This window comes from Muntiacus reevesi, chromosome 20, assembly GCF_963930625.1.
Source record: "Muntiacus reevesi chromosome 20, mMunRee1.1, whole genome shotgun sequence".
Taxonomy (NCBI): domain Eukaryota; kingdom Metazoa; phylum Chordata; class Mammalia; order Artiodactyla; family Cervidae; genus Muntiacus; species Muntiacus reevesi.
Genome location: NC_089268.1, coordinates 40,484,740 through 40,499,784, shown reverse-complemented (window position 1 = coordinate 40,499,784; position 15,045 = coordinate 40,484,740). Strand labels below are relative to the sequence as shown.

General features: G+C 38.8%; 1 protein-coding gene across 4 annotated transcripts in view; it reads left to right on the top strand.

Annotated features, from left to right (window-relative positions):
- CAP2 (cyclase associated actin cytoskeleton regulatory protein 2) overlaps positions 1-15,045 on the top strand; it is a 134,189-nt gene that overhangs the window by 55,043 nt on the left and 64,101 nt on the right. For all 4 annotated transcript variants that reach the window (XM_065913055.1, XM_065913056.1, XM_065913053.1 and 1 more), the window contains one exon: positions 1,276-1,353. In XM_065913055.1, coding sequence (XP_065769127.1) covers positions 1,276-1,353 — 78 coding nt within the window. The remainder of the gene's footprint in view (positions 1-1,275; positions 1,354-15,045) is intronic.

The window sequence follows — 15,045 nt, the reverse complement described above, 5'->3', positions numbered from 1 at the left end:
TAACTTACTGCATTTAAACAAATATTCTGAATCATTGTGCTTTGTCTTATGAAAACAACTGTATGACTTTTCTTAAAAACTAATTGTATGTGATATAAACATTTGGAATTATTTTCTTCTTGATACTCTTCTGTAACTTTTGAATTTAAAAATATTAAAGAATTAGTCAACTAGTTAAGAGTGAGTAGATGGTAAGGATAAGAGAATATGGTACCATGTATTTGAAGACATTCCCACCTGCTTAATTCCTTTTGGGGTGTTGAGTCCAGGTAGATCTGAAGTCTCCTCCAGAGCCATCTAACTGAACAGTCGTGGCAACCAGTATTTCTCGGTGAGCATATCTTAAATATTTATTTTTATTTATTTATTTGGCTGTACCAGGCCTTAGTTGCCACATGCAAATCTTTAGTTGCAGCGTGGGAACTAGATGTGGGATCTAGTTCCCCAACCAGGGATCAAGCCTGGATCTTCTGCATTGGGAGCACAGAGTCTTAGCCACTGGGCCATCAGCAAAGTCCCAGGTGACCATATCTTTATGGGGATGGTTTAAGGGACAATTTTCTTTCCATTATCAAGTGTAGAACAAATTGGGGTGTGAAAGAGGATAGTAGAGACACCCTTTGGAAAATAGTTACACTTTGGGGCTCAAAGATTTTTTTAATAGCTTCGTTGAGATATACTTCACATATCATAACCTTCACTCTTTTAAAGTATATGATTTGGTGATCCTCAGTATATTCACCACATGGTGGAAACCATCACCACTGTCTAATTCAAAACATTTTCAGCGTCCTCGAAAGAAGCTCCATACTCATTAGCAGTCACTGCCCATTCCTCCCTCCCGCCAGCCCCTGGCAACCACTAATCTACTTTCTCTCTGTCGATGTGCTTATTCTGGACATTTCATATAAATGGAATCATACAAATGTGGTCTTTTGTGACTGGCTTCATTCACTCAGCATAATGTTTTCAAGGTTCCCCCCATGTTGTAGCATGGATCAGCACTTCTTTCTACTGCAGAGTAATATTCCATTGTTATGGATATATCACATTTTGTTTATCCATTCATCAGTTGATGGACATTCTGGTTCTTTCTGCTCTCTGGCTATTATGAATAATGATGCTGTGAGCATTTATTTACAAGTTTTTTGTGTGAACAGGCATTTTCATTTTTCTTGGATTATATACCTAGAGATGCGACTGCTGGATCATATGGTAAGTCTCTGTGCAGGCACTCACACAATTAAACTGTTCCCTTTTTGTTTTTGTTCCCAGGCAGAAATGGTGCATAGTGCTTTCCAGGCCCAGCGAGCTTTCCTTCTGATGGCCTCTCAGTACCAGCAACCCCAAGAGGTAAGAGTGTATCCTGAGAACCGAGAGTGCCCAGAGGAATTAGCAGTGTAAGATAGAAAACAGGCAAGCAACAGAACCAGCTACTGTGAGACACATCCCGAAAATGAGATGGATAGGACTGAAAGTTCTATCTCTAATCCAGATTATAGTACAAAACCTTTCTTCGGCCTTTACAGTCTTCTTATGACCAAATTTATACTGTGACATTCGACATCACCTATTCAAAGGGTCAGTTTATCTATGCACCTGTGTTCTATCTGTTTTTACTAGTCTCACAACCAATTTGTGATTAAGGGAGTATTTACTACTAATTTTTAGTTCATACTTTGTGCCTCTTTGTTATCAAACACTGCTAGATGGCTGCTTCTCAAACCCTAGTCTTCATCTGAGTCCGTCTGGATTCAGTGATTTGTTAAAGTGCAGAGTCTGGGTTGTAGGTCTAGAAGAGAGCCCAGGACTCTGTAGTTCTAACAAGGTCTCAGTGATGCTGCTGCTGGTGGTCTGTTGCTACATTTTGAGCACCAAGACTCAGGCGTCCCCGCCTGAAATGCCCACCAGCACAAAATCCTTCCATAGACAAATACCAGGCTCGTGTTCTTTTTTCCTATCATGTCTATATCAAAGCAGGCTGTTATGCTGCATTAACAAACATTTGCAAAATCTTAGTGATTTACAGCCCTGATCGACAGTGATGACATCCAACTCCAAATTTCCTGTCTCATTTTGGACTAAGACACATGGTTCTTAGATTCTCCATTAGAAAGGATTTCAAATTTTTCAACCTTCATCTATAGGAAAAAGCATATTTTATTTCACCATCCAGTTGCACAAAACAACAGTTGTAATGTGCATTTCGTTATGATATATTTCACATATCCATTGTATTGCTCTGTTCTTTTCTTCTTTTTCAAAGATTGTCACCCACTGAACTGATTTCATGATGTACTAATGAGTCATCCCATCTTGCACCTTGCAAGCACCCCTCTTGTGTTACAGACATATTACAGTGATCTTGATATAGAACAACTTGTGAAACATGTGCAGAACATCTCATGCTTTTCTTCTCTCCCCTTGTTGTAATTTATAAAAATGATCTTTGGGCAAAAGATTGTTCTAATCCTTACAATATTGTTGTTAAGAATTCTAGTGACAATACGTGTAACTCTATGGCTGATTCATGTCAATGTATGACAAAACCCACTGAAATGTTGTGAAGTGATTGGCCTCCAACTAATAAAATAATATTTAAAAAAAATTAAAAAAAAAATAAATAAAAAGAATTCTAGTGACACAGAAGAGCAAATACTGTACAGTCCCACTTATATGAGGGATCTTAATTAGTCATATTCACAGAGAGAGAAAGTAGAATGGTGATTACCAGGAGCTGTGGAGAGAAACAGATTGTTGTTGAATGGATAGATGGTTTCCCTTTTGCAAGATGAGAAAGTTCTGGAGATCTGTTTAATAACAGTGTGCATATACTGAACACTGCTGAACTGTGCACTTAAAAAGGGCACATGTAGGAAGCCTTTTTAGGTATTACAGACTAGGTGATGCCAAACTGTGGCCCATGGCTCAGATGCCTGCTTTTTTAAATTAAATGTTACTAGAACATGAAAAAAAAAAAAAAAGAACTCTAGTGACAATTTATCATGCCCATCTTTTTCCAGTTGATAGAAGGAGTCTCACATAAAAAATGGCCAAGAAACCCCTTTTCTATATGTGTAGAATTTTGGTGCATTCAGCTCTTCACTGGGTCCAGAGAAAATAGGACATTTCTAATTTGCAAGCATGAAAAATGAAGTTCAGTGATACATTTTAATGCCCTGGCCATGGGATCTAGACCTGGGCCCATTACTTTACTCACCATCCAAAGTTCTCTTCATGGATAATACACATAAAAAGAGCTGCAATACATAGTCACTTGTAAGAGTTACGTGGTAAAATAAAATGTAGAAAATGTTTGTAGTTAATAGGGAGAGGTGAAACAAGTGCTGTTGGCATGGAGACATCTCCCATCACCTGGGAGAGATGTGGAAGAAGATCTTTAATCATCTCTACCGTTTGCTATTGTTCAGTCGCCCCGTCATGTCTTACTCTCTGTGGTTCCATTGATTGCGGCAAGCCAGGCTTTCCTGTCGTTCACTGCCTGCCGGAGTTTGCTCCAATTCATGTCCATTGAGTTGATGATACCATCCAACCATCTCACCGTCTGTCACCCCCTTCTCCTCCTACCATCAATCTTTCCCAGCATCAGGGTCTTTTCTAATGAGTCGGCCCTTTGCATCAGGTAGCCAAAGTATTGGAGCTTCAGTATCAGTCCTTCCAATGAATGTTCAGGGTTGATTTCCTTTAGGATTGATTGGTTTGATCTTGCAGTCCAAGGGTCTCTCAACAGCCCCACAATTCAAAAGCATCAATTCTTCAGCTCAGCCTTCTTTATGGTCCAACTCTTACATCTGCACATGATTACTGGAAAAACCATAGCTTTGATTATATGGATCTTTGTCAGCAAAGTGATGTCTCTGCTTTTGAATATGCTGTCTAGGTTTGTCATAGCTTTTCTTCCAAGAAGCAAATGTCTTCTAATTTGTTGGTTGCAGTCACCATGTGCAGTGATTTTGGAGCACAAGAAAATAAAATCTGTCACTGCTTCCACTTTTCCCCCTTCTATTTGCCATGAAGTGATGGGACTGGATGCCATGATCTTTTTTTCTTAATGTTGAGTTTCAAGCCCGCTTTTTTACTTTCCTCTTTAGCCCCTATAAGCAGGAAAGAAACAATATACAGTCTCATCATACTCCTTTCCCATTTGAACCAGTCCATTGTTCCATGTTCAGTTCTTACTGTTGCTTCTTGACCCACGTATGTGTTTCTCAGGAGTCAGGTAAGGTGGTCTGGTGTTCCCATCTCTTTAAGAATTTTCCATTTTGTTGTGATCCACACACTCAAAGGCTTTAGCAGAGTCAATGAAGCAGAAGTAGATGTTTTTCTGGAGTTCCCTTGTTTTCTCTGTGATTCAGCGAATGTTGGCAATTTGACCTCTCATCTCTACCATGAATGACCCCAAAACTTTGGCCACAGCTGAAAATGTAACTTCTGCTAGCCCAGTGCCTCTGAAGTCCTGGATGAGCACCACTTGGAAGGAAGACTCATCACAGGGGTTTGGGGAGGCCTTCTGCCTGCACCCCCCAACCTTAGTTCCGGACAGATGAGCAGTACCTCTGTGGTAAAGGACCACGTCTGTTGTGCTGTAACTACAGCAGGGAGTGCCTTCCCACCTACAGACACTTCCTTATTTTCTTCAACACGTCTTATGCTGCTGAGGGCCTGACAATGAAACTGTGTCTGAATGTGTGTTTGCATGAAATTAATGTGTACCGGTACATAGTGGAAGAAATTAACCCTAAGTTTCCAGCTAAAGGGAAGATGATTTATGGCCTTTGACTGGCCTGTTGATTTATTCAATTAAAAAGACTAGGAAATCTGAGTTTTTTAATCTTCCATAAGTAAGAAAGAGTTTCTTCCACCTGCCCTCTCTTTTTCTGTCTTTATTTGACTTGCATTTTAAAAGGAAATATTGGTCACAGCACTGTTTACGATAGCTAAGACATGGAAGCAACCTAGATTTCCATCAGCAGATGAATGGATAAGAAAGTTGTGGTACAAATACACAGTGGACTATTACTCAACTGTTAAAAGAACACATTTGAATCAGTTCTAATGAGTTGGATAAAACTGGAGCCTATTATACAGAATGAAGTAAGTCAGAAAGAAAAACACCAATACAGTATATTAATGCATATATATAGAATTTAGAAAGATGGTAACAATGACCCTGTATGGGAGACAGCAAAAGAGACACAGATATAAAGAACAGACTTTTGGACTCTGTGGGAGAAGGCAAGGGTGGGATGATTTGAGAGAATAGCATTGAAACATGTATACTACCATATGTGAAATGGTAGTAGTATACACTGATCAGTCCATGTTCTATGCATGAAGCAGGGCATCCAAAGCTGGGACAACCCAGAGGGATGGGATGGGGAGGGAGGTGGAAGGGAGGTATGAGATGGGGGACACATGTACACCTGTGGCTGATTCATGTCAGTGTATGCAAAAACCACCACAATATTGTAATGTAATTAGCCTCCAAATTAAAATAAATAAATTAGTTTTTAAAAATAAATAAATAAAGGAAATATTGGGACTTCCCTGGTGGCCTCATGATTAAGAATTCACCTTGCTATGCAGGGACCACAGGTTCGATCCCTGATTGGGGAACTAAAGTCCCACATGCTGTGCAGTTACTGAGCCCGTGTGCTCAGGAGCCCGCACTTACCACAGCTAGAAAATCCATGCCCCTCAAGGAAAGATCCTACATGATGCAACAAAGATCCTGTGTACTGCAACTAAGACTTGAGGCAGTCGAATAAATAACTATTTTTTTAAAAAAGGAGATAGTGCCTTCCTGTGCACTCAACAGGAATCTAAAACTAATTTTTTGTCCTTTCATTATTTAAAGAGTCTGAGAAATTAGAAGAGAAAGGAGGATGAGAGACCCCTTCTGTCCATTCCTCCATCTAGTGATATGCATGGCCCAGCACAGTCCTCCGCCAGAGCACTCACTCAGTAAGGATTTTCTAAGCTGTGGGGCAATAATCCAATTTGTTGATAACTTATTAATCTTAAACCAACCAAGAAAGCCTAGTAGTTAACCTTAGGACTTAAGCTAATTACTTAGGTACATTGAGAGATTCCGATTATTTATGGGTTTTATGCCCATAGGTTTGAGATTTTTTTAAAAAACATTAATTTGTGAGGGTTGTCAAGGGTAGAATCTCTGGACTTGGGCCTACCTGGATTTGAATCCCAGATCTTCTCCTCTTTAGCTTTGTGAATCCAAATGCAAGAAAAACAAAAAGATCATCTTTTTTTTTCTGGATGGCTACTGGAAAATTAATCTGGTAAAGTTCACAAGAAACTCCCGCTGAACTGAGCCACTCTAACCAAACCAACTTGTCAAGTTACCCACTTAAGAAAGCAGTTAAGTTCTCTTAGCCCATGTTTCCTTATTTTTAATAGGGATAATAGTTTTTATCTCATAGAGTTATTGTGAGGATTGAATGAGAAAAAATATGCAAGGGTCAAGTGATTGAATAGGAGACTTTAGTACTAGTTAGGTTAGTCCAACTGCTTTAAGCAGAAGTCCCTAATTCTCATTTTTCTTGCTTACCTGAGGTCTACAGTGGTGTTTTTGATTGACAGTCTTCCATATGGTCATTCAGGGACCAGGCATCTTCCATCTTTTAGGCCCTTCCTGACTCCAAGTCCTCGGCCACTGACTTGGGAAAGACAATGCAGGATCATTCCTGGAAAGGTTTTATGGGTCAGACCTGGAAGTGGCATATGTCACTTCTGCCTTCATTCAGTCTCTTGGGCACTTGTAGTTGCAGGGGTGGCTGGGAAATTTAATGAGCCTGTAGGCGGGGAAGGAGGAATTCATGGATTTGGTGAGCATTTAGCCAGTCTGCCAGAGTGGGTAAGTTGGCTTGACTAAAATGAGGTCTGTCTCAGTGGAAATATCTTTCTAAACTCTCAAGTGGGTTTTTCTGGGCTAATCCCGTAGGAGACATCCAGAGAAAGATAAGAAAACTTTCAAATCTAACCACTGAATTTGTTTTCACTGTACCTGAGTATAGAGAGATCTAGAGATGTAGATACATACATATGGAAATCTCAACGTTTCTTTTAATTAGAGTGAGTTCATCCCCCCCCCCTTTTTTTTGCCTCTGTAATGTTTACCACAAGGTGTCAAATTATTGTCCAATATTTTGAAATGCCAAGCAAAGTAGTCATGTGACTTTGATCTCAGAACATGCCTTGAGTAAATTAGGTGGGGCTAGTGGCAGGTCTGGAAATTGTAAAGAAAAAGCAAACGAATGAACAAAGACAAACTCCCAAGTGTTCCTTAAGTCCCTGCCCAGAAAATGTCACAGCATAGCTCAGTCACAATTGCTGAATCTTGAAAGATTTGGCCACAATCAGTGCTGCCAAGTTCTATTGTTAGGGGGCATATGACAGGTAACATAATGCAATAGAGCAATTCTGGCCCTAATACAAAGTGAAATGCCTACTTTAAAATATTGCCTTAAAGCTCTCTGTCTTCTTGTAAAGGTATCAAGAAAATATTCTGTGGAGTAACTGCTGTTATTTATATGTGTTGAACAAGTCTTTTTAATGGTTTTTTAAATATGTAATTCTACATTTATCTGGAAAACAGAAAAATAAAACTGCAAGAGAAGTAAAAGGTAACAAGTTTTCATCTTTTATGTCATGGTCAGTTATATTTTCATTTGACAGTAGTATTTCCCAGTGTTCAGAGTTTCAAAAAGGAGTAGCATCTTAGAACCTAATCAGTGACTCACTTTATGGCGTTTTCCAAATTAACTGTATAGTCCCACTTCCTAAATATGCATAAGTTTGGACTCATTGATATTACTAAGTGGGTGGTTCTCTTAACTATCAACTCAAAAGCACTCAAAGGCAATGCATGCTTTTAATTTCTGAAGAGATAGGCTTAAACCCTACTGAAATGTCTGCCCAAGTACCATCTATGATGAGCAGGTAAAAACAGGTTACAGAGACCTACAGGATTGAATTTTTTGTAACCAGCAGCACTCTGAATAGCATTTTGTGTTGTATTTGGAGAAGTGAGGCAAAAAGAAGCCTTTGCTTTTACATGAGCCTTTCCAGGGCCAGAAAATTGCCTTGATAATTACACCCGGGCTCCATGTGTAGGCTGGATGTTGATGCTGGTTCGTGAAGAATGAAGCACCCGGGAAGGAAGGAGAGGAAGAGGTTTGTATGATATCATCAGGGGCTGCTTGAGTTGACAGCTTGAAGCTACCCAGTTGGGGCTGAATCCCAACAGGAAAGCGAATCATTAGTTTATCAGGATGCAGAGAGGAGGATAATCAGAAAGGAGGGTAATGCTGTCATTCTTCTGCCCAGACTGTTTGCTTTAGCAACATAAAGCTGTGAATGAGCCTGTGAGCTGTGGCCGTGGGTTAGTAGCTTTGTAGGCATTTAGAAACCCAGGACTATGGAGGCAGAAGGGATTTGCTAAGATCCTGTCCCGTTGGACATCACTCATGGTGACTATTTTTTTTTTTAATCTGATAAGGCACATTAGCTCATTTCTCTTTGTGTAAGACATGAATTAGATAATGAATGGCTGCCCAAAGGAAGTGAGGTGGTTATCACACACAGGGGGATTTGGGGGATTATCCAAGGGGGTAAAGGTTAATAAAGAAGGATAATATCCTTTGTTTTATCCACTATTTCATACTAAGTTTGTTACAGTTCCAGACTGCCTCAGGGGCAAATTCTGCAAAGAGGTTAGGGCTCTGTATGTGGCTAGGGAATTTTTCATTCTCCCTTTAGTCAAGTTTTGGGATCACATTGTATTTTTCATAACGTGATTCTCAACTATTTTTCATTCTCCACTGTGAAGCTTCCTATCTGCTTGCTAGAAACCATAAATCTGATATTTCAAAATTGGTGGGGTTACAAGTTTCTCTTACAGCCTGATTCAAAAATTGATTTTAAAATAGATTATTGACATCGTTCAACAAATCTTTTTAAAAGCCAAACATGTTTTAGCCTTTGGATTTGCTACTTGTTCATCATTTCAGCAGCCTTAACATGAGTCCTCTCTGCAAGACGTAGCTTCTGTCATCTGTACAAAGCTGTATATGCGAAAATAGCAGACAGGGAGAAGGTAATTCCAGCTGGCATTCCAGTCTGGATCCGCTGTCATAAATTACTTAGCAGAGGGCATGGTCTGTTACTTTTTATGGTCATGTTCTATATTTGTATGTGCTGCGGGTTGGATCACATGACAAAACCATCATTTGATATTAGTGTTTATGTGCACCAGCCAGTGAGGGCTGGATTTAAGCTACACTGTGCAGCACTTTTAATTTGTATACTTAGCTCTTAATTGAAAATGCAGACACTTCCCTAAGTACTAAAATTACAAATAACTCAGAATAAATTTTACATAATTATTTTTAGGAGAAAACAAACTACTGTATAGTCTCACTAATTGAAATGCACTCTGCCTTCCAGAGATTTTAAAACATAAATTTTGAACATGAACAGGCCAACATTGCCAGAATAATAAAGACCCATATTCACCACTTAATATCTTCCAGCCCCTCTCCTAAGTTGAACAAGAGAGCGTCTTACTGATGACAATTTTTTTTTTAGTGAAGATGCATTTCCCAAACTAATGGAGAGAAGAAAACACACACGTGATTTACCCCTTCTGTTTCTCACTTTGCTTCCCCCCAGCTGGCAGCAAACACCTAGAGAATGTACTCCTTCCTGGACGATTACCTCTTTTCATAAACTGAACAGGAAAAAAGAATGTTCTTGTCAGGTTTTTGGTAGATTAACTGCTGCCAGGATTAGTGTTTCTATATCTGGAATCGCTTATTAGGTAAGTTACTCTTAAGTAGTTACTTCAGATCTTTGTTAAACCCTGTTTACATATTCCAGCCCTCTTTAATTTCCTCCACTCTATTAATTTATTTCTTGGTCTTTTTTTTTTTAACCAAACATTTACTGGATCCCCTGCTGTATAGCAGTCACAGCATTTGGCATTTCTGCATCTATCATTAGCTCATTTGTAGGAGAAAATACTTTGGAAAAATAGGGTCTGGATGATGTTATTTATCATGATTCATATATTTCTGTACTTTGCACTTATCTTTGTAATTACTGCTCTCATTACCACCATGACCACTATTCGAGCTTTCCTACCCACTCTCCTCTATTAAGGAACACATTCAACATGCCTTCTGCTGATCTCTTTATAGCTTTGAACTTCCCAGCACCTTTATAGTAGTTTCTGTCAACACAGAATTAACTTGTTTACATGTCATTTAAGAAACATTCCACCGTTACTTTTTGTGCATGTTTTCCATCTCCTCAACAAGATTCTAAGAGCTTCAGGGAGCTTGAGAGTTGATGTGTCTTTGCTTTTATGAAACGTTGTGGTCTTAACTATATTTTATTTGATGTCAAGTTTGATTAAAAAAAAACCAGCTCCGGCTTCTGACACTTTGGGTTGGTTTGAGGGATAAAAGCTAGGTTAATAGATTCCAGTAGTAGAGGAAAGGAACGGAAGAACAGAGTGAAATGACATTTTTACTTAGTGGTACTGTTATCTTAAAAAAAAAAAAAAAAGAACTTGATATTTGGAGATTTATATAGTATGGATTGAAATATCAGTTGAGGGTATAACTGCTAAAATGTAAGTTGTGGATCAGCCACATCAGATTTGCCTTGAAAAAGTATTCTTCAGGGGAATTTGGAAAAGGGAAAGTTAGAGGAAGAACAAGGGACCTGGGGTCAGGAAGGCATTTCATTTCAAGGATGCCGTTTCACTGCTGCACACTTTCACAAAACGCGTGCCTCTGAGGCTACCACCGAATGTTTCGTTTCTGGATGTTCAGAGTGAATGACAAGAAACGAGCACGGCCAGATTTGGGTGACAGATGTAGCTCAAGCATTCAGTGATGATAGAATATAGGTTCTGAGAAGTGTGCTGATTCTATTCACATGGGCTGTGGGGATCCAGCTGGGCTGGTATTTAAATGCTGTTGAAAAATATTCTAATTAGATTTCCCTATATAGAGTTTTCATGTAAATTGTGAAGAGTGGTACTTTCTTGAGGCAGTGACATTGTTGTGAGTGTCCAGCATCAGTGCTCTGAAACTGGTAATTTCACAGTTAGGACCAAAGTGACTGCAGTGCAGAACTTCAGGCTTGATCCCATCTTCGTCCATCTGGATTCTCTGTATAGGATAATGGGCAGTGCCTCACCCAAATTGGATTTCAGTGGTTCAAACAGCAGGAGTCCCATCATTTTCTTTGGCTGGATAGCTTACAGTTGAATGTGTTCGGTATTCCTTTTGGAAGGTCATAAGTTGGAACAGGAACAAGGTTATAATTTGAAACTTCACATGTTACCAACCTGACAGCAAATGACGCACAGAGAGGGCAAACTACACAAAATAAAAACCAAGGTATGGCGAAAACATCATCATTATTTAAAACGGGGGAGTGTAGCTCCAAGTCCTATAAAGAGGTTATAAACATACTGTTAACTTTGAGTCCCTAATGAATTTTAGAGCTTCCATGATGGCTCAGTGGTAAAGAATACACCTGCAATGCAGGAGACGCAGGAGATGTGGGTTCGATCCTTCCTGAGTCAGGAAAATCCCCTGGAGAAGGAAACGGCAACCCACTCTAATATTCTTGCTAGAAATCCCACGGATAGAGGAGCCTGGCAGGCTACAACCCATGGGTTGCAAAAGAACTGGACACGACTGAAACAGCTGAGCAACAACTACACATGAATTTTAACTGCATATGCCACTCAGTTAAAAAAAAAAAAAAATATATATATATATATATATATCATAGCTTACCTATCTGAAACTGATAATGGCTAAGGTAAATAGTCATCAATAAAAATTTTACTTGACATTTTTAGAATTTGAAGGATCTTTTTATAGAGATATACTGGATAATTCATTATCGTTAAAATATGTTTTGTGGGAAAATGAGAACTCTTGCCTTTCCTTCTTCTCTTTTGACAGGATTTCTCTGGTCTGGGACAGAGACATTCAGAATCATTCTGTAATTCTCTAATACTGTAACTGAAACATCTTTTTTTTTTCTTAAATGTTGTTGTTGTTCAGTTGCTAAGTCATGTCAGACTGCAACCCCAAGGACTGTAGCCCCCCAGGCTCCGCTGTCCATGGGATTTCCCAGGCAAGAATACTGGAGTGAGTTGCTGTTTCCTTTCCCAGGGGATCTTCTGAACCAGGGATTGAACCCGCGTCTCCTCCATTGGCAGGCAGATTCGTTACCGCTGAGCCACCAGGGAAGCCCAAGCAACCAAAGCGTCACAGCATTCAGTGATCTGTGTTTGAGACAGGAGTTTTGTTTCTGATCATTCCAGTCAACTTTCCTTTGTCACTATCTGGAGATGTACTTGGTATGGATTGGAGTACCCTCTTGGTTGAGTCACAGAAGAGCAATGGGAAGAAAGAGAGCCATGAAGGATCAGCATATCTCCTTTTTTACATCAGTCAGGGGGGAGAGACGAGGTTGTCAGTCAGGCACGTGGCTGTGCTCCTGGGGACTTTTTAGCACATGACTTCCCTGAACCGCTCTGCGCTGATTTTCTTCTTTGTGTTTTTGTCCATCATTTGTAGCCCCAAGGCCCTGAAAGTGTTAGAAAGTAGGTGTTAATTAGTAAGAAGGCAGTGATAAAGGAGTGAAACTGTGAAATACAGGGCCTTCTGTGGTGTTACAACATGTCCTGAAACCACCTTCATTTCCTTTGATTTGCTATTAATATCTTTATTTCCAGTCAGGTTACCCTAAACTTCGTTGTTTTCCCTAGATTGATTGACTCATCATGTTCTTAGCTTGCCCCTGGCACCACAACAGTTTGATTGTTGACTTAGGTAGTGAGTAATGCCTTCAGTGACTGCCAGTCAGTACCAGGGAGGGATTAATGTAATAGACTGTGATTATTCAGTACTGCTGAGTGATGAACGCCCAGCCCTGTGTCCAGTGGCCACAGTAGGTGCTCAGTAAGAGGCTGAGTTAACGATCTAAAGCCAACAGAGCCCTAGACATTCGCGATGATTAAGACCTTCTCCCCAGACCACTTACTAAATGAATACCTTGGAACCTTCTCTTATCTTTGTGTTTGTGGAAACAAACAGTACATGGAAAGTCAGCCCCAGTGAGCGAGTCTCAGGGCAACTAGAAGAGGAGACTCTTCTCTCTGTCCGTATGGGATAGATATTCTCTGGCAAAAAGAAGATCCATGCGCAGCAAGGCCATAGGAGGACCTTAGCATAATCATCTCCTGGTCTATAAAAATAGGTATTATTATTCCCATATAGATAAGGAATAAAGCACAGAGAGATTACTTGTCTGGTATCCCTCAATAAAGCAAAAAAAAAAAAATTGAATGCCAGGTTTTTCTAATTCTAATTATGAATGTATCACCTCAGTCTGTCTTTTGTTTGGCTTTTTGGTTCCTTTTAATTTTCTTTAAAATGCTAATTAAATTATGTTCTTCCTACCTGAACATCAAGATAATTGGCTTATAAGATCTCCCAATGTGTGAGTGTCATCACAAATTTCACCCATGATCTTTTTCTTTTTTTTGCTCTGAAAGGTTTTATGTGGTTTTAGTCTTGTTTGGTTTTTTCCTATGTGGAACATTTATTTCACTGATAATGGGACTTCAAGATGGATTTAGCTCGTTTAAAAAGAGTACATTTGCTGAAATTTCCATGACTTTCTCATTTTCTTGACCTCAAAGAGGATGAACATCATTCCATTTTGTCCCTGATTTTTTTTGTTTTGTTTTTAAAAAAGTGAATTTAAGAAATTCTAAAGGTAATAAATGCTATGCTCAAATGACTTACCTTATTTCACACCCTCTTCAGTTCTATGTCAAAGTATTTTTTCTGCTTTTCCCATGGAACATAATTAAATATTCACATTTTCTCATATCAAGCAAATTTTAATAGTGTAATTTTAAGGGACATATACTGTATCCAATAATTATATACAACACTATTTAATTGGGCATTCTTCTATTTTTGAGTTACTTTTGGTTGATCATAGATTCTTATGATCCATATCTTAATTTTTTATTCTATTCTCCAATAAATATTAGCCTGTACATATAAAACATTTTTTTGTATTTATAAAGTAGAATGAGTAGAGAAGATCATCAAATAATAATCAGTCTTTATGCAGAACAAAGACCCTCCAATGTGCTCAGCTAACCTTAGGGAGAAATACTGAAGAGATGGGGTGAAAGGATTGTTTCAACAGGTGAAATTCTAAAAGAAATTTAACCCACAGGGGTTGGTCATGGCTTGCCTCTTTTAATGATATTGTTTATAAGAAAAAAATTTTTACTCATATAGTACTGCTTAAATAGAATTAAGTTGATATTGTTTTTCTAATATTTATGAGTATTGTTGGTCTTCCCTAGTGGATCAGTGGTAAAGAATCTGGCTGCCAATGTAGAAGACATGGGTTTGATCCCTGGGTTGTGAAGATTCCCCGGAGAAAGAAATGGGAGCCCACTCCAGTGTTCTTGCCTGGGAAATCCTAAGAGCCTGGTGGGCTACAGTCCATGGGGTCTCAAAAGAGTTGGATACAACTTAACAACTAAACAACAACATGAATGCTATGGGTATATGTTTATTAAATATGGCTTTGTCTCCCATATGTGATAGATATTGGTGCTAGACCTATTTCTACTGAAAAGAAAATATTTTTAATTCTGTCATTCAGGTTGTCTCATATACTGGTTATTGCAATTTTCATTTTTGTTTCTTTCTTTGTTCAGCTTTATCTCTGTTCTTTATTCAGGCATATTTTGAGCAGAGTTTGTTATGCAATTACTAGCTTTATTTCTTCTTGCAATTTTCTCACTGTTATCATATATATTTTTTATGTTGCTTGGGACATAAATATTTACTATTTTAGATAGGTTGTGTCTTTTGCAATCCTATAATGATCCTTCATGGAGTTTTATTCAGGATATTTTTTTTAATCTGATACCATTATAAGTTT